The sequence below is a fragment of the Protomyctophum parallelum genome (assembly GCF_964188405.1).
Source record: "Protomyctophum parallelum genome assembly, chromosome: 19".
NCBI classification, from domain to species: Eukaryota; Metazoa; Chordata; class Actinopteri; order Myctophiformes; family Myctophidae; genus Protomyctophum; species Protomyctophum parallelum.
Genome location: NC_139717.1, coordinates 40,770,048 through 40,790,285, shown reverse-complemented (window position 1 = coordinate 40,790,285; position 20,238 = coordinate 40,770,048). Strand labels below are relative to the sequence as shown.

The 20,238-nt window shown below is 44.7% G+C and overlaps 2 protein-coding genes across 2 annotated transcripts in view; one reads left to right on the top strand and one right to left on the bottom strand.

The window, feature by feature from the left end:
* atad2b (ATPase family AAA domain containing 2B) overlaps positions 1-20,238 on the bottom strand; it is a 636,500-nt gene that overhangs the window by 176,756 nt on the left and 439,506 nt on the right. The window lies entirely within an intron of this gene.
* klhl29 (kelch like family member 29) overlaps positions 1-20,238 on the top strand; it is a 343,820-nt gene that overhangs the window by 111,333 nt on the left and 212,249 nt on the right. Inside the window, 1 exon segment of the mRNA XM_083791051.1 lies at positions 187-498. Coding sequence (XP_083647177.1) covers positions 229-498 — 270 coding nt within the window. The 5' untranslated portion in view covers positions 187-228.

Sequence of the window (20,238 nt, the reverse complement as noted above, 5' to 3'; positions counted from 1 at the left end):
ACGGGAAGGTGAGGAGAGGAGAGATGAGGACACCTCTCAGTCTGCCTCTGAATCATCAGCAACACTGAATGTTTTAGTGGTATGATTTAGTGCGTTTTCCCGGAGTTTATCCCCGGAGCGTTTCCTTTTTTTCTCTTCAGCCTTGGAGCTGACCTTATTCTGCCTTCTTCCCTCCCTCCCCCGCAGGCCGGTCCCCGTCGTCGTTCCCTCTGAGAGAAAGGGGAAGTGATGTCACGCCACCACCACCGCTTCGAGAGGGACTACCGGGGCCCGTGGGAGCGCAGAGACGTCATGCGCCCGTCCGGCCTCCACAATGGCGCTCACAGTTGCGGCGCGGTCGTCGTCAACGGCAACAACCGCCCGGGGCTCCTCCCTCTCCCCGTCATCCCCTCCCTCCTCCCCACGCCGGTCGCCGTTGCCGCGACGACGTCGAGCGTCGGCGACATGGTGGCCAAGCGAGGCGCGCCAGTGGGATCGGTCGCCACGGCCTCAGCCAAGGTAAGGGTCGTTGGATGACCGCCTTTCCTCTCTCGCTACTCCCGGGAAAACCTCTCTCTCTCCTCTCTGGCCTCCTATTTTTTTTGTCAAGCTGCCCACTTTCCTCCTTTTCAGTCCCTCTCGTGTTCCGTCAGGTTTTTTCTCTGCAATCCAGCTGGCCTCTAATCTCCAACCTTCGCCCAGACGCCCACGCTCTTTGAGGCTTTTTCCAACTGTCCTCTCGCTTTCTTTGTCTCTCTCCCTATCTCTCTCGCTCTCGCTGTCTCTTTCACCATCTTCCAGCTCTGCTTTCCAGACTTGCTTTCCAACTGTGCTCTGTACTCTCCGACTCTCCGCTCATCTGTCGCGTCTCTCCAACTCCTTCTGCTCTGACTTTGTTCGCTTTCTGCCTTCTGCCGTTCGTAACCCTGCTCCTTCACTCCTGTTCTGCCACATTCTCTCCTCTCTCTCTCTCTCTCTCTCCAACGCCTCCACTCCTGCCAACCCGTTTACCTCCATATTTATTCCTGTGTCCTGCCAAACGAACAGGCTTGTCCTCCCCTTGCCTCCTCCCCGCTAATTCTCTCATATCATTATGTAAACGACCCCAGACAGCGGCCAAGGTTGGTCTTCACTCAGGTGATTAAGGCTCAGCGGCTGTGCGCGAGCAGGTGCGTCTCCAAAGACACAATATCTCAATGTTTCAGAGTGGAAATTAAAAGTTAACTGCATCATTTAAACCATTCTGACCTGAGATCAGATTCTAAAAATGTATGTTTGAAAATGACAGTTTTCTGAAAAAGCTGTGTTTCTATGTCAGTCGTTCTTCGATTTTTCAAAAATAGCAGACCTACAAGCTCGTATCGCGCCACTCGGTGGCGCGATAGGAGCTTGTAGATCTGCTATTTTTCAATAGCTAAAGCATAACATGATGCCAACACCAAAATGGGTGCCCGTTCAGAATGGGTTAATACACCCACATCTATTCTGGGATATATTCTCCTTTTGGTCCTGTTTTTCTTCTATGTTCTGCGTTTTTAGACTACACAAAAATAAATACACAGCGTTAAAGGACCACTTCACCACTTTTCAACTTATCTTCATATAATTGGTCCTCCATTAATGTTCATGATAAAATACAACAATTGTTTTCTACTCAGTCTGTGTCTCATAGGAGGGCTGTGGGCAGTTCAGAAACCCGTCCACCAGTGTATACTGCACGTGCACGTGCACGTGCGCGCGCGCGCGTGTGTGTGTGTGCGTGCTCGCCACCCCCTCACCAAGGGATTTACAGTGAAGAAGGAGAGAGAGCTTGACATCTTGGCCTCTCCCCCGCATCCATGGATACCATTCATCTTCTTTCAGCGCTCCTCCTCCTCACTATCAGATCATGCGGTTTAATTTTGAACTTGAACAGGAGCCCTTCAGGACCTCATCCAACCGCCCTGCCCTCTCCTCCCTATCCCACCCCCCATCACTCTTCTGTCTACACCGTGCACCCCCTCACTCCTTAACCCGGAGTTGTACTTGGTTGCACTGTGGTGCCGCGCACCGAAAGCGCCAAAGCGGCCGATTTTTCACAAACTCACAAGCTTGTACGTAGATCAGCAATTTTCAGAGCTTATTGATTACCTATTTTTTGGTGTGCCTATTTTTCGGTGTGTGACACTTGCCGCACAACCAATTATAAATCTGTCTTTACTCTCGCCGGGGCCCGCACGAGCTCCAGCCTCTCGGCCGAAGTCAGAGAAAGAGGTAAACAATGGTGTGGTAATTTAGCCCCCTAAAGTGCGCATCATTAGACGTCCTGCTGAATGCAAGCGGCTGACCACAGACACAGTAAATCTCATCTGGCAGCATGTCGGCCCCTGCCTTTGTAGCGGCTGCATAATTACATACGTCCGGGGCAACGTCTCTCGCCGTGCTCCCACTGTGGCTATTGTCATCGTTCAATGGCTGCCAGGGCAATTAGGAGTCCTCAGTATATAGCAGGGCTTGTATACGTCGAGCGTCACTCGTCGATACAAAATGCATGCATATGCTGTCGTGCTTTTACTACGTGGCGGTGGTCTGCCTGCACACACACACACACACACACACACACACACACACACACACACACACACACACACGTTAACGTGCCTGTGAGTGTGCACGGCGGCTATCATCGGCCGGCATTATGCAGATCCCTCCCTAGATGCCAGTGCTGTCTTTAAGCTTTAGTCAGGGCTTTACCTACTTGCCTGCTTTGTCTTCTGCCTTTTGACACTCCTTTGTGCGGCGGACGTTGGAGACCCGACGGCAGCGTTATACGTCGTTTAGGAAAGGGAAATACCCAGAGCCATGCCTGGCTTCTGCTTTAATCATGTTCTGGGAAGAGATACAGGCCTCCCAAGAGCCGGCTATAACATGGCAAGAGACTCTTTTTTCCATCTCTCTTAGTAGTCTCTCTTCCCTAGTTGAATGTGTCTGTCTTTGACTCTTTTTGTTTCTCTCTCTCTCTCTCTCTCTCTATCTGTGTGTCTGTATCTCTCTCCATTTCTGTGTGAGTGTTTGTCCTTTAACCCATTCTGGGCGGGCACCCATTTTGGTGTTGGCATCATGTTATGCTTTAGCTATTGAAAAATAGCAGATCTACAAGCTCATATCGCGCCACCGAGTGGCGCGATACGAGCTTGTAGGTCTGCTATTTTTTGAAAAATCGAAGAACGACTGACATTTCTAGAATCTGATCTCAAGTCAGAATGGGTTCATCAGACCAGTGTGTGTCCATTGGAAACCTCGTATGAATCTGATCTCAGGTCAGAATGGGTTAAATTCCATCTCTTTGCATCGAGCTCTACCTCTGTCTGTCTTTCTCTTAGCCTCTATCTGTCTGTCTGTCTCTGTCTCTGTCTCTCTGTCTCTCTCTCTCTCTCTCTCTCTCTCTCTCTCTCTCTCTCTCTCTCTCTCTCTCTCTCTCTCTCTCTCTCTCTCTCTGTGTGTTATCTTCGATCAAAGTGTTTGGGGTCACAGGAGTCTGATGGAGGGATACATCTCTCTCTCTCTCTCTCTGGTGTCCCAGCTCAGCCCGTAGCCGAGCTAAAAAGCTGACAGTCCGTTATTGATCTCCGCTGTTGGGAAGACCTGCCTCAAAAACACGATGGCTTCAGTCATCAGACCCCAGGAGATCGTGCTATTCCAGCAGCTATAGATACATCCGTGCAGCAGACGGGGCCTTTTGTACCTGCGTGTGTTTTTGCATACTAGGCTTGCGTGATATTTAATTGCCATTTTATACCGCCATATTTTACCGCAGTGTTTTGAAATGCTTTTCAATACTGCCATAAGTAGTCAGCAAATTGTGTTATGAAACTGGTGCAATAATCTTTGCAATCATTTGCAACGTGTTGTGAGCTTGTAGAGCTGCTGTTTTATTTAAAACGACAACAACTTATAATGTTTTTAACTGGTTCCATGCATGCCAGGTTGAAAGCGGTTAACCCATTCTGAACGGGCACCCATTTTGGTGTTAGCATCACGTCATGCTTTAGCTATTTAAAAATAGCAGATCTACAAGCTCATATCGCGCCACCGAGTGGCGCGATACGAGCTTGTAGGTCTGCTATTTTTGAAAAATCGAAGACACTTTTAGAATCTGATCTCAGGTCAGAATGGGTTAATAATGAAACTGTCAGGATGTAATAGACATTTTTTTAATCTGATCTCAGGTCAGAATGGGTTAAGCTCAATAAACAGATAACATTTTGCCATACTCCTCCCGTTTGTGGTCCACGTCGACCGGCACAAACGCTATGCTAGGCCTTTTTTCTTTTTTTTGAATTATCTTTTTCTCAATGTGTTATCATCATTTTATCACGGCGGGGCTGTGTTATCGGCCTTATCACTGCATGTGTAGATTAATTCTGCACTGCGCTGATACGATGGCTGGGGCTGCAGCTATTTATGTGCCCTGCTGATGAATAGTTATTTAAGGCCACTCTTGACGGGCTGTGAATTTTAGCAAAAGAGAAATCACAGCAATCAGGCTTATTTGGGTCGACCGGATAGCGACACTATAGTTCGGTTCGTTTGCAGAGATTCATCAAGCAATTTGGACGTGTGAAGAGTGGAGTTGTGGAGGAGGTGGTGGTGGCGGCGGTGGTGGTGGTGGTGCTGCGGTGTGCGGATGGATGTGTGGGTGGAGGGAGGGAGGGGCTAGGCTGAAGTGGACAGTTTATACCTGGGAAAGACTTTTAGTATGCAATAATTGGACCTGTGTGTATAGTGTCTGGGATACATGTTTGCATACTTGCGGATACTTTACCGCCTGTGGGTGTTTGTGGGAGAGTCTTAACAGTGGATCCTTTCAGCTGCTAATATTTATATTAATATTCCACAGAATGCTCCTCTGCACACTAAAAGCACGTGGGTTATTTCTGTAACTCAATTCCTGGGTTACTTGCGTTGAGTTATATTTCTGGGTTATTTTCCAGAGCCATAACCATTTCCTGGGTTATAGGGACCCAATTCATGGGTTTTTTAAAGTGGGTTAAGATTTCTGGGTTATTTTTCTGAGGGTAACCCCATTGTTGGGTCGGATAGGTCACACCCCATGGGAGTGGTTAGAGGACGTCCATTTCCCAGCATACACTGGGGTGCCAAGGACCGTGTGTTATTGTTCTTATATGTGTTATTATTTGAATATTAGAACGTGTATGTTATGGGTCGTTGTGTTTAGTGTTTTGCTATGGTATTATTTGGTGATATGTTGTTTTATGTGATTTGTTAGCAAAACCATGAATGTAAATGTCTGTTTGTTTGGTCAGTCTCTCTCCCCTTTTCCCATTCATATGTATAGTATCTGTTGGAAAGGGTTTGCTGTTGATGGTTGCTCCAACAAAGAGTTTTCATGCCTTTTGCAGGCAACTATACACAGTAAAAACACTTTGGATATTTATGTAACCCATCCCAGCCATATCCATTTCCTGGGATATAGGGACCCAATTCATGGGTTATAAGATTTCTGGGTTATTTTTCTGAGAGTAACCTTATTGTTGGCTCAGAGAGTTGGGATTGATTGATTGATTGATTGATTGATTGATTGATTGATTGATTGATTGATTGATTGATTGATTGATTGATTGATCGATTGATCGATTGATCGATTGATTGATTGAGCCAATAATGCTTCATTCATAACCGACATTATGGGTCAAAATAACGTGGAAGTTGGGTTATGCTGACCCTCTGAATGGGTTATTTTTATAACACAAATTATGGGTCAATATAACTTGGAAGTTGGGTTATGTTGACCCTCTGAATGGGTTATTTTTATAACCCAAGTTATAACCCAAGTTATGGGCCAAAATTAATATCCCATGTTGTTGCGTCAAAATATCCCAGGGGTTGAATAGGTCCCTTTGTAACCCAGGAGTGACCCAGCCATGTTTTAGTGTGTGCGTGGATATATCCCATTGATACATGTGGGTATTTTTGGTGGGCGTTCTAATGCCCTAGTTAGAGAGGGCAAATCCTTCTCCTGATTAATATGCTTAACCTTTTCAGCACCTCTGTTCACTGTGTGTTTCCATTTTCTGTAAATATGGAGTGCTGGGAGCTACTGGGGTTATTATGGTTGTGGTTATTATGGTGCGTAATTAATCATTAACGAGATGGCAACAGAAAAGGCCACCCCAATCCCTTATACAAAATGTATAAAGTTTTTATAAAATAATAATGTTCTCTTAACTTCTTCTGAACGGGCACCCATTTTGGTGTCGGCATCATGCTATGCTTTAGCTATTGAAAAATAGCAGATCTACAAGCTCATACCGCGCCACCGAGTGGCGCGATACGAGCTTGTAGGTCTGCTATTTTTGAAAAATCGAAGAGCGACTGACATTTCTAGAATCTGATCTCAGGTCAGAATGGGTTAATCAGACCAGTGTGTGTCCAGTGGAAACCTCGTATGAATCTGATCTCAGGTCAGAATGGGTATGATAATCCAATATGCACATTGTGCCATGGCTGGAGATGTTGTCCCTTCATGCTCTTCCATTGAGGAGTTTACACCCCGGGTACAACTGACAAGTCAATACAGTTATAATTAGAAGTATTACCAGTCAATTATCTCAAAGGGCCTATCTACAGATACCTGACGAAGGCCTGCTTAGGCCCAAACGTTGTTTCTTTGTCCGCTCTGTTATTCATTAATTATTTGTTGAGATTTTAACCCATTCTGACCTGAGATCAGATTCATAACGAGGTTTCCACTGGACACACACTGGTCTGACGAACCCATTCTGACCTGAGATCAGATTCTAAAAATGTCAGTCGTTCTTCGATTTTTCAAAAATAGCAGACCTACAAGCTCGTAGCGCGCCACTCGGTGGCGCGCTATGAGCTTGTAGATCTGCTATTTTTCAATAGGTAAAGCATAACATGATGCTAACACCAAAATGGGTGCCCGTTCAGAATGGGTTAAGGGTGTGCGGATCTCACATTGTGATATGATATGCATTTGGTGTGCACAAGAATAACTAATTACAATACTTAACTACTAATTATACATACAAAATAGCCACTCTAACTTTGACAGCATAGTGCTATTTTTGTTTTTTAAACCCACTGTATTGTAAAATCTTGACTTAATCTTAACTGTAAAAATGTGACCTAATTTAAATTGACACAGAATGTTAGTGTACTGTAGCTAATGTAAAGCCTAATGTACAGTATCACCCAGTGCCATGCCAAATTGTGTCAAGCTAAATATGGCAGCATTATGATCTTTACCCAAAGACAAGACAAAGCTTTCCGTAAATCTAAGACTAACCATACCTGCCCCATCTTGCCAGTTTTATGTAGCCTAATGTTGGGGCTGCTACTCCACCTTCGTCTTTGATATGAATGTGAAATATAATCACGCATGAATGACAACACTTCATCTTGTCTATCATGTGCTACCGACAAGCCAATCATTTTTCTAATAGCAAGAAATTCAAACCCAATCTTCTCTTCCCATTTATCTCAAACCTGTCGACGCATAATTTCCCCGGCTATATCAGCGTTGCACATGAGAATTGCATATTCATGAGAATGGGTACAAGTTAGAGCAGTGGTTGCCAAACGGTGTGCCAAGGCAGAAGGCACACTGGTGTGACATGAGACACAAGCCCATGTGTGCCATGGGATTGTGTGATATAAGCAAACATTAGTCATTATTATTGTTACGTAAAGTACTCTATATCAGGGGTTCTCAACGTTTTTGCCCGGGGACCCCCAGGAATGCTTTGGCCATGTCTCGCAGGCCATGTCTAGCCCATTCTGAACGGGAACCCATTTTGGTGTCTATTTAAAAAAATTGGTAGCTATTTAAAAATAGCAGATCTACAAGCTCATATCGCGCCACCGAGTGGCACGATACGAGCTTGTAGGTCTGCTATTTTTTGAAAGATCGAAGAACGACTGACATTTTTTTAGAATCTGATCTCAGGTCAGAATGGGTTAATCAGATCAGTGTGTGCAGCAAGATTTGTGAGTTGCTGTGATAGGAGAAGGATATCAAATGGAACACAACCACCGTAAAGACTAATCATTGTGTATATTCCTGCACTATACCTGCATCGAGTGATCTTGGTACATAGAAGTTGATCTATTGAAGATTCTGACAAAGTACATAATTTTTGTTTTGATTGTATTGCTGTATTGTTGTATTGTTCTTTCTGCTTTGGCAATGTAAACGTATATTTTCTCATGCCAATAAAGCCCTTTGAATTGAATTGTGTGTCCAGTGGAAACCTCGTATGAATCTGATCTCAGGTCAGAATGGGCTAGGGGCAGTAAACCTAGAGCACTGGGTACTTTGTGCGTCTTGGAAAGTCTGGTGACACGAGGTTGATTAGGTGAGTCTCCTCTTGAATCTAGGGAGACGCGTTGCGTTCTAGCGTGTACTGTACGCACATGCATCGTTTTGTTTTCCGTCCCTACACGTGCACGTCAAGAAAGTAACGGTACCGTGGCGTGGTACTGCGTTCTACGAGCATGACACCACTGTGTATGATGGCTTGTACTTAATGGTTGATATTTTACTTGTTTAGTAAGGAAAGATTCAAAAGCACAGCCAACTTCCAATAGAAAAACCTTTCTGCTGTTCATTTCAATTATAACGAGTAATGACATCTGGTGTATTTGCAGTTCTATTTGCAAATACATTTGGGTCATTGCATTGAGAGATTTCTGGTTTCACACAAGACTTTTCACAACGACATATTTACTTATGTCCCTAAACAAAAGTACAGGAACACTTTGTACAAAGGTACGTAAACACTGCCAGTGCAGTGAAATATGAAAAGCTCAGAATACAAGTGTAAAGTTTTTAATCAATTCTTGAATTATTCTCTTGATAGATATTGCATGAGCAATAGTTGTTTGTAAGGTTTGGGCATTATTAGTAACTGAAAATAAATGTTTACGTGAGTGATAAGAGAACGCTTGTTCAAGAGATTGAGATTTTGACTTTGAATTTGCAAGGCCTTGAAATTGGATACAGTAAAAGTCGTTGCGTTCCCTAATTAATAGCAAACTCAGCAACCTTTGCAGAATCCGCCACATTTGTATTCATGACAGCTCCGTATACACTATAGTGTAAAGCATGGAATAATTGGTGGCTGATAAATTTAGAGGTTAAAAGTACAGATGAGGATATAGCATGGTGTGCATGGTAGAGAATCCCTATAGTGATGTTGACATTTGCATTTTTAAAAGCTTTGCACTTCCTCACTTTCTGTGGTATTTTTAGTCGCGCTAGTGGTGTTGGTTCAAGTCGGTCGGTCCATCCAACCCAACAAGATATCTCGAAAACTGAATAGATTGCCATGGAACTTTTCTGTGCACCTCAATGCTCCATGGAGTATGAACCGTACTGTTGTCGGTGACTGCATGTGGTTTTCCCAAAATGTCAATTTGCATCTCAAACTTGAACGGGGGAATTGCTGTGACACTTACCGAGCACAGTCAGTCATGTTTCCCAGAGGGTAAACCTTTAACCATTTGAGTGTCCGCATGGCCAAACAAGATAATGGGCAGATACCGCAACAGGATTGACCCTGCTGCTTTTGCTAACCCCATGGCCTTTCCTTCAGCGTCCCCCTTCAGGGATTATACTGCAATATATAACCCCCGTTGTCCCCATTATAATTTAATATTAGCATTTTCTCTTCATTATTAGTCCCACTAGTGAGAGCATGTGAGTCTAGGGGCCGTATGGCAATGTCAGTCCGTTCAAGAAATAGCACAGCCTCTGTGGGCCGCTAGCAGGGTTTTATGTTCTTAGTCTTGTTTAACTTTCACTTGTTTTACCCTTCTAAAGTGTCTTTTGGCACAGACTGTGGTAAGCTAATTTATGAGAAACTCGGTACGCGGTAGCACTGTATCGACATGACCGAGCTCATCAATAGGCCTCGTTGCAAGGCAAAGTAAAATGGCACAATATGGCTTGTCTTGTTATTGATCTCAGCCCAGGTCAGTCAGCCCAGGCGTGGAAGCGGGTCCCGTGCTGTGACTGATGCAACACGGCATCCAGAGAACAGCAGGGCTCCTGGCCTGCCTCTAACTCAATCCAATGAGAAGGCAAGTTCACAAAAACCGCTCTCTGCCTACAGAATGACTTTTCTGAGTCCAGGTGAAGGCACTGACCGCATCGACGTCCCTGTGTATAGTGCTCCCAGACTCTGTTGTATAGCTGAATGACCAATATCAGCATTGCATAGCCCAGCAAGTTTAATTATGTAGTATTATATTATTTCATTAGTCTCACTCTCAAACATCTGCAAAGACAATGCAGTAGTACAAAATCATGTGCCTCAGTCAATTGAGATTAATCGGTGGAATCAGTAAAAAAGTACAGCATTTGTCTTGTGTGCACGAACAAAGCAGAAAATGTAAATAATAAATAAGCAAAATGCAATTAGCTCAAGATCTTACCATACTTTACACCACTGACTTGTATTCTTCAGGGCCTCCATTTCTATCCACACTGATGCGAAATCTCAGACTTGCGGTAACAAAATCCCATAGAAACCTTTTACGAATGATAAAATCATTGAATCTTTTTCAAGGTTAAGGCCAGGAGAGCAGGGAAAATCCTTGATGATGATAACCTTGCCTCAGTGGAACCTATTGAATATGAGATGATTAAAGTTTTAGTAGGCACACGCTCTGGGAAACAGGAGTAGGGAGACAGAAAGAGTGAGGGTGAGTGTGTGTGTGTGTGTGTGTGTGTGTGTGTGCTTTCTAGTCTCAAATTGCAAAGGCAGCAAGCTAGAATTGTTCTATCAAATGGGGGAACTTTATCATCCAGATAAGATGAAACTTTAACATTTTCAAAGCAGACAGACTCTCCATGGGGTCTCAAATAAAAGCCAGCTCCCTTATGGCAACAGCCAACAGCATTCCCAACCTTGCGGGAAGAAAAATCTATTGACTCAAAAGCTTGGAGTGAATATAGCACAAGCAATACTTGGTGTTAACGTTACGTATATATGTACATTCTGTTAGTGGAAACCCACAGCATGGGGTGTTTGATATTTAATTACAGTTTTGTGCCTTGTGTGTGTGTTATTATGAGCCCTTGTTGAGTTATTGTATGAATTAGTGGCCCTCCTCTGTACTTTAGGGGGAAATGGTTCCATTTCTCATGAGAAATATTGGACCAATTGTATGACAATTTATGAACTGTTAACGAAAACTTGACAAAAAAATAAATATTCAGGAAAGGAATACACACCCTCAATGGTTCTCTGCAAACAGTTATCTTTTAGTATTTGTCACTGTACATTTGCACACATTTGATGGCTACAAGTTATAGCACTACTATACTGTGTATAAGTTACCCATTTCATAGTAGGGTAATTTGATCATCATTCATCATTCAACAGGTTTATCGAAATATGACGATTAAGAAAGGTATGCATTGATGAAAGCTATGCCGGACACACTTTGTCCGTGGTTATGAGAGCTAGCTAGCATGATTGCAGTATAATAAATTGAGTATGAATGCTTATTCTACAGTTAATACATTAGAGTCTAATTTGAGGAATTCAGCTAATACTATCAAGTATTTGAGACTCGATCCTCCATAGACCCCTCTCCCCCTGGCTGCGTGTCAAAGTGTCCTTGAGCATGACACTTAACCTCCAACGGCTCCCAGGGAGTAGGTTGGTGCCTTGCATGGTTCCCTCTGGCATCAGTGTGTGATTGTGTGTGAGCGCATGGGTGAATGTAATGCATAATGTAAAGCGCTATGGAGAAAGGCTCCATAGAAATACGCCATTTACCATTTTAATATCTCCTGCAATATACAAAAATGCTTACAAAATGATTGTCAATTACTCGAGTGCTGTACGTACACTTCACTAAATACCGGGAACCGGGAAAGATGTGCTTTCAAAGCTACTTTTTGTTTATTTTCTGGGGAGCAGAAGGGTAAGGTTTCAGTTATTTTGTCACAGGCGGGCCTGCCATTTGTATTCACAGCAAAGATGCAGGGGAATTCTGGATGGATTGCTAGATGATTTCTCAGATGTAGAACATGTTAAATATTAATGATAGCAGAGAAATACTATTCACTGTTATGTTATGTTTTTTTGGGGGGTTTTTTATTTTTATTTTACCGGCATTGCCTTGAAGTTTGATTTACCATTCCCATGCAGATTGTGTCAAACCTGATAGCATCTTCAAAGGTCAGTCAAGAATCTATTTATCTCACTAGATTTTGTCTCAAAAGATTTAAAATTCCTGCAGATGAAAGCTGTGTGTGTGTGTGTGTGTGTGTGTGTGTGTGTGTGTGTGTGTGTGTGTGTGTGTGTGCTGTTTTTCACCACCTGTGCGCAACCTAACACACACACACACAAACACACACACACACACACATATTAACTGTATACAGTATGATGATTTTGGGTGTGCCAGTACAGTACAGTGACAGTACAGTAGTGGGTACAGTAGAGGGACCCCAACGGTAACTCTCTCATTTCTCTACCGTTTCTGACGTGGGGCCTCTTGCCGGGGACCGGGCCGGCACCCTGGCCGTGACCCTGTAGGTCTGGAACTTCCAGGGACCCCCAGGGACCCCCAGGGACCCCCAGGGACCCCCACACAGAGTTGCACCACACACTTCACACAGGTGTGATTTTTTCCTTGACATACTGGGACTATAGTGCATGCAAAGCTTCACGTCGATTAGTCCAACGGCGTCAGAGATTAGCTGCTCACATAATACACTGGTCTGGCCTGGCAGAGACATTGAATGATTGAACAAAGTGACGGTGAAATAAGGCTGTTGTTCAACGCTCTGGTTGAGTTGACGTGATATTAGTGATACCTCTGTGATCGCCCAGTGTGCATGCAGAACCAGTTACCAATAACTAATCCAGATTTGTCTTGAAAAATGCGAACACTGCTAGTTTTCCTTTTTCGATCAAGCAGAAGGAAATGAAAACAGGGCTGACTGACCGAATTTGCCTTAGCTATCCCTTGGTATGTCAATTTACAATTACAATTTACAATTTAGGCATTTAGCAGACGCTCTTAATCCAGAGCGACTTACATTTGAGCAAAAACAAAAGCATGGGAATACATCACATAAAAGTATTTATCATGAAACATGCGTAAACTAAGAAAGTAACAGTGGAATATCTATATTATGAGACTATACATACACTTATACATATAAACTATACATCTTTACTACTATGCTATACATGTGTACTATGGCGTGCTATGACTACATACAATACAATTACAGTGCTGTCTACATAACATGCTATAAGTCTGTATCAAATGCTATATAATCCAACAGAAATGCTATCTAAGGGTTTAGGGTAAGTGCTATGGGCCATGATGTCAATTGTCAATATTGAAACTGTGTGTGTGTGTGTGTGTGTGTGTGTGTGTGTGTGTGTGTGTGTTATCTGTGGATGGAGCAGTGTATCTACAATACTAGATCACAACCTCTTAGCTCTTTTTCAGCAGTCCATATTGTCAACGTGTCGGTGTAGATAACGCTATGGCTCTCACCGTGTGTGAAGGAACCTGCCCGCATGCATTATAAATGTTGCTATTAAAACTGTCACTTCCCTTTTGCTTCTCCTTATTGGATCTTTCCTCTCTGGGAAAATAGTACGCTACATTCTGGCGCCATATGCCTGAAATTTCCATGGAATTTCGTGTGTCACGTCGCTAGCGTAATTTGGCTTGCCTTGTAAAACAAGAGCACCTGTGTGATATAATATTGTGTGTACTGTATATACTGTACATATATATGCTTTTGTTGCTTGTGACCGCTCTGGAACAGAGCACTGAGGATATTGTCTGCACCCCAGTGTTTCAATTAGTCATACATTAAGTCTGTATCATCTGCTTTCTCAAAAGCAAAACATGGCTGCGATGCCGTTTATGTACAAACAGATCCTGTGTCAGATCTCCACAATGGAGTAATGCAAATCAGCGGGGCCTTAAGGGAGCTCACGCTGATTGAACAGTCATTTAGCAGAGTTCTTTCCCCCCCACTCTTTCTTTCCTCTAAGATGATGAGACATGGAAAGTTTGGCGCGTTAACGAGAAGCAGCGATGGTGTGTTTATGAAGGGCAAACGCACCAGGGGCTGGAACACTCTGCACCATGTGGGGAGAATTAGGCTTTTCCACTACCAATCAGACAGGGTCCATGCAGGAGTGATGCTAATCAGGGACATGGGGAGTCCGAGAGAGTGACAATGTGTGCGCGTGTGTGTGCGTGTGTGTGTGTGTGTGTGTGTGTGAGAGAGAGAGAGAGAGAGAGAGAATAATAGAGAAACGGAAAAGGAGGGAGAGAGTGCACCTCTGTCATGGTGCAGCACGCTGTTGAACTGTCAGAGGAAATAGCGCTATTAAACGGAATCTGTCAGAGCTGTTTTTAACCTATATTTTAAATGACACGGTTGGAAAATGGAAACCATACATCATCTCTACGCAGATAATATATCCAAAGTCTTAATACCTTTGTCGCACAGTGGGGACTCCGCCGGTTCAGATTATCAACAGAAAATATGAAAGGAAATGTGTCTGGAAAGCCCTTCTTGGCGGATGTGAAACGCAAGACGATTTCAGTCAAAGGTCAAGGCATCCATCGTGTTTTGCAGTCTGTGCCTCTCTCTCTGTGTCTCTCTGTGACAGGATGTTCCATAATTGAGGTTCGTCTGATCCAAATCATGTACATACAAGCCCCCCGCGTGCATGTTCCTGTCTACGGGGGCCAGTAACTCGGGTGACCTTTTGAATCGTCGATGCTGGAGTGAGTGCTGCACCTGTCCATCTGACAATTGGTCTTCTATAACCCCCACTATACCCCTGCAACCCAGCCAAGACTCCCCGTATTCCTCCCTCCCTGTTTAGGCATCCTGGGCTTAAGCAAAGCTCAGATTTAATCTGTTTGAGAGCGAGAAAAGAAAAAGGAACAGAGGTCGCAGGTTTTGTTCTGTAACCAGAAACGTACCCAGAATACGTGCCCATGCAGCCAGGTTCCTGGCAGTGTGGTGTGGTGGTGAGGTTGTCCTGGCTTCTGCGGGGGCCTTATACAAAGGACTCCATGCGTGTTTCTGGCAGAGATCTGGGATAAGAGTGCCTGCTCTCTCCTCTGTGCTCTGCTGCAATGAGTGGGAGGCAATGGAAAACCAGCGCTCCACACACACCACACCGTACCCACATCCCATCAGGTCACGACCACCCCGGCTCCCTCTACGGCGAGCCTGGCTCCAATGAGACGGCCTGGCAGGTCCAATCTAATAAGCGCGGTCATACGATATATCACACTCGGATCTCCCTCTTGTTTATTGAAAGGAGAGACGCGGGGCTCCTCTCCCCTCTGCCGCTCGTGTTCACAATGACGGTGCACTTTGAGAGCGCGCAATTTTGAAAGGACGGGCGAACGCCGCTGTTATTCAATACTGTACATCTGCTATACCCGACGTGCAACACTGGGATCTTTGTCTTGCTGGGCTCAGCCATGATTGGCGTCACTGGGCAAACAAAGGTGTATTTACAGTGGATCTGAGAGGGCATGAGCTCACATGCTTCGCTGTTGTCCCTTTCTTCTTGTTTTTTCTCACGAATTCGAGAAAGAGATAAAGGGTTGAAAATTTCTCCCCTTCATCTCTCTCTCTTTCTCTCATGTTGGAAAATGATTGCTTTCCTCCGTCGCTCTCCAGTGGCTGAAATGATGAAAGTATCCCAGTGTGAGAGACTGCTATACTCCCACTTTTTGCTATCATCTTTAGCCTTTATTTCTCTCTCGTTCTCTTCTGTGTCTCTCTCTTGTCCTCATCATTGCTGTGGTTGCCATAGGCAACCACATACTATTGTAATTGCACTTACTTATGTATTTATTGCTGTGCTTCTGCCCCTAAATGATAAATTGACCGGCTTCATCAGGAATCATGTGCTTATATTTATCTAAGTGATATGTTTATATTTTGAAGGATATTTAACTTATTAGTGCATTGCACTTTCAAACGTGTGTGGACTGTTTTGATCTACAAAGCCATAACAGTTATACAGTTACCACACGTATTAGAGAGGTTCAAAGGCTGAGGCCCCATGGAGGAAAAACTAATAACACCAATCTACCTCATGGTGGAACTATATTAGCCCAATTTACTCTTTGGACTTTAAGACAAAAGTGTGGTCAGCGGACTCCCAGGGGTCCTTGGGGGGTACCAGGGGGTCCCCAGCTAAAGTACGTAGTTAACTTAATACAGCGTCACAAATCACTTCGACCACTTTAACCGTGTTTTATACTGGACGCGGTATCGGGACGTAAAATCAAATCCATTCAAGAATAGCTGATGTACAAGCTATAGCGCCTCACTCTATGGCACGCTATGAGCTTGTAGATCTGCTATTTAGGAAAAAAACGTGAAAATTTGTGCAAATATTTGAATTTATATATATACACGATTTATATATAAAACGACCAAAAATCTACCTATGAAACCGCAAGTGTTCAACTCTTGAGTGTTTAACACTTGAGTGCAAAAATAGAAGGGCCTATTTTTACACTCCGACTTAAATGAACGCTCCCGTTTCCGCCGTGTATCTCTCACCACCCGCCTCTACCTCGTTACCGCCGACGCTGCTGCCGCCGCGCCTCGCCTCCTCAAACACCCTCCCTTGTCTTGGCGGTGGTGGAGGCGTTGATCTCTCGTTCGTTCGTTCCTCGCGTCAGCCTCGTCCCCGCCGCCGCCTCCTGAGCGTGCGCGTGTGAAATTGGATTGCTGATCCTCCGGCGCTGAGTGGCAGAGATGTAATATGGGATAGCGGCAGGAAGCGCACTCTGATGGTGGAGACAGCTGTTATGGGATGCCGAGGGATCACAGATGACAAACGCTCCGCTCCCGGTCCTCGTCTCTTAACCCATTCTGACCTGAGATCAGATTCATACGAGGTTTCCACTGGACACACACTGGTCTGATTAACCCATTCTGACCTGAGATCAGATTCTAAAAATGATTTTTTTTTTTCAAAAATAGCAGACCTACAAGCTCGTAAAGCATAACATGATGCCGACACCAAAATGGGTGCCCGTTCAGAATGGGTTAAAGACCTAGAAGGCACGCTGTGGGGAAATCTCACCAGGCCACACAAAGCAGGGCGTCGGGGCGACACAAACGCCACGCACGTTCCGTGGTCGGATTGGGAACGCTAGAGGTTGTCATCTAGGATTTGATCAAGTCGCAGAGTGACAATCGGTCACCGGCCTCGACACACCTCCCCCCCAAGCGTCTTGAAGCAGGCCTGTCACCTTTGATTTTCCGCAGATGTTTGCCGTTCCTTCTTAGAGCTCCAAATGCAACATACACACACACACACACACACACACACACACACCCTCTGTCACGGCACATCACCCTCCACTTCCTCATCACAGGGGGGTCAGCGGTCCCCATCAGAGGTTCTGTATACTTGTCCTTGTTCCTCTACTGATTATTGAATACCCTCCGCATCGATCCAAGTTCTGTTCCGTCACCATGAGATTCAACGGTACACAGCAGCTTCTCTAGAACATTTTGCAATGTGAAAATAATATAAATTGCTCACCATTGCTATCCCTTTTACAAGGTATCTCACTCCCTGCTTTTAAGTAGGCTATACAGTAGTAACTTTTGTACTACACAGGACCACTTGATTGTCAGTACTGTATGTATAGTTCAGGGGTAGGCAACCTGCGGCTCTAGAGCCACATATGGCTCTTATCCCCTTCTGACCTGAGATCAGATTCATACGAGGTTTCCACTGGACACATACTGGTCTGATTAACCCATTCTGACCTGAGATCAGATTCTAAAAATGTCAGTCGTTCTTCGATTTTTCAAAAAATAGCAGACCTACAAGCTCGTATCGCGCCACTCGGTGGCGCGATATGAGCTTGTAGATCTGCTATTTTTCAATAGCTAAAGCATAACATGATGCTGACACCAAAATGGGTGCCCGTTCAGAATGGGTTAAATGCCCTCTCCCGTGGCTCCCAGTTGCTACGGCAAAGAAGTATGAAAAGGAATAAGAGGTTTTCTTTTTTCTTTTCATTTAATCATAATTTATTATTGAATTTGTAGTAGGCATAAAGTTATTCTTTAATTTTGATATTGCAAAACAATGTTGCCTATAGCCTACACCATGCAGATAAAAATAAGAATCAAATTTAACGAAGGAAAATAGAATGTATTCATGATAAGACATCTTTGTTTGTTTTCACCACCAATGCCGCTGGCTTACTGGTACAGTGTACTTGACTTGAAATTAGCAAACAATAAAATGTAATATTGAAAGACCAGAAAAAAACACGAATAACTAAAGTTTGCTTTATTAAAGCAAACATATTTTGCGGCTCCAGATAGAATTGTAATACGTTTTTGGGCCAAAAATGGCAGTGATAATAAAGGTTGCCTATACCCCTGGTATAGTTCATAAAGTTCAGGATTTAGTTTTGGTCGAAAAGAACGAGAACTGTGTGTGTGTGTGTGTGTGTGTGTGCGTGTGCGTGTGCGTGTGCGCGTGCATGCGTGCGCGTGACACCCCGGAAGTATGAATAAAAGCACAACTAACTATAGAAAGCCAGACGAGGCCCTTTGGCCAGGCTGCATATCAAATGGCTAGTCTTTACACAACCGTCAAAAAAGGGTCTCGGTTAAACCAGAAAAAGTTCAGCCCTCCAGTTCAGGGTTGCGGCTCAACCATCTATGTAATTGAGCACATCAGCAAATGAGCGGATCAGCTCCTAGCCCTTCAAAGGCTCCACACTTAGTCCTCCTATTCCCCCTTCAAGTGTTAAATGAACTCCCTGCTGAGTCTAGCTGTCTGTATGTCATTTGGTTTTCAGCCCGGAAAAAACCGCTCTCTTATCTCGCAACCCCCCCCCCCCCTCCCCCCCTTCTGTCTCCTGGTCTCTCTCCCCTCCCCCCGGTCCCTTTGTCCGTCCTGTTTCACAATTGTAGAATAAATAAAGCGCAGTGGCATTTTAAAAAGGTCTGCATGTGGAGGGGGGGGGGGGGGGGGGGGGGGGGGGGGATTGACATTCAGAACGCCGCCACCTTAAGGTTAACTCCGTGTGAGAGGTGATCGCAAACGCAAGCTTTTAGGGCATCAATCGAGTCACGGGATATCAGATATCGGGGGGGAGGGAGGGAGGGAAGCGGTGTATAGCGTTCAAGATGCAGAGGTAAACAATACAGCACTCTGCAGCGCGCCTATAGCAAATCATTCAGACTCGTCTCACACCTTTTGACACAGAGCTCCGCAGGTACTTCCAGCATCTGTTAAACGACGGTTCCTTTAAAAAATAGCAGACCTACAAGCTCGTATCGCGCCACTCGGTGGCGCGATATGAGCTTGTAGATCTGCTATTTTTCAATAGCTAAAGCATAACATGATGCCAACACCAAAATGGGTGCCCCGTCAGAATGGGTTAAACACCCAATAGTGGACACCCAATTGTGTTGGGCTTATTACGTGCTGCTGTTGAGCTGCACAGGCTGTATTTTGTGCGAACGAATATGCCGACAAGAAGAGTAATTATGGACGAAGACTTAAGAGTTATTGCCTGTGGGGTTGAATGTCGAGTCCTGGCAACACAAGGCCATTAGTCGGCTCATTCTTATTTGCCAAGTCCCTGCGCTTTCTTGAAAAATATCCATCGACGGGCTTCTGCTCTCCTTGAGGTTTTTTTGTTGGTTTAGTTCGCCAGGCTTTCCATTCGGGTGCACAGACATGGACCAAGGGCTTCTGAGTTTGTTTTCCTTGGAAATAGTGGCAAACAAAAAAATCATTACCCAATTGACTGTGTTCCCCCCCCCCCCACCCCCCCCCCCCCCGCTTCAGCTGGTATCTGGGATGGCCGAGGGCCATGTTTGGTCAGCTTGTACATGGGGCTTCCCATGCGGAACTGGGAACACAGAACACCAGAACATAGAATACATACTGTGGCATGCAAAGCACAGAGGAATGAATGTCAACCAACCTAGTGCATGCGAGGGCCACTGAACGTGATGGATGTGATAGCACTGCCACAGCAATGGCATAATTACAACGTTGTTAATTACACATCCATATGGCTCTGTCGTTGTAGCCATAGCTACGCTGTATGTAATTGGCCGACCTCCATAGTCGTGGTATGAAAGGAACCGTCGCTTAACACATTCTGACCGGGCACCCATTTTGGTGTCGGCATCATGTTATGCTTTAAGCTATTGAA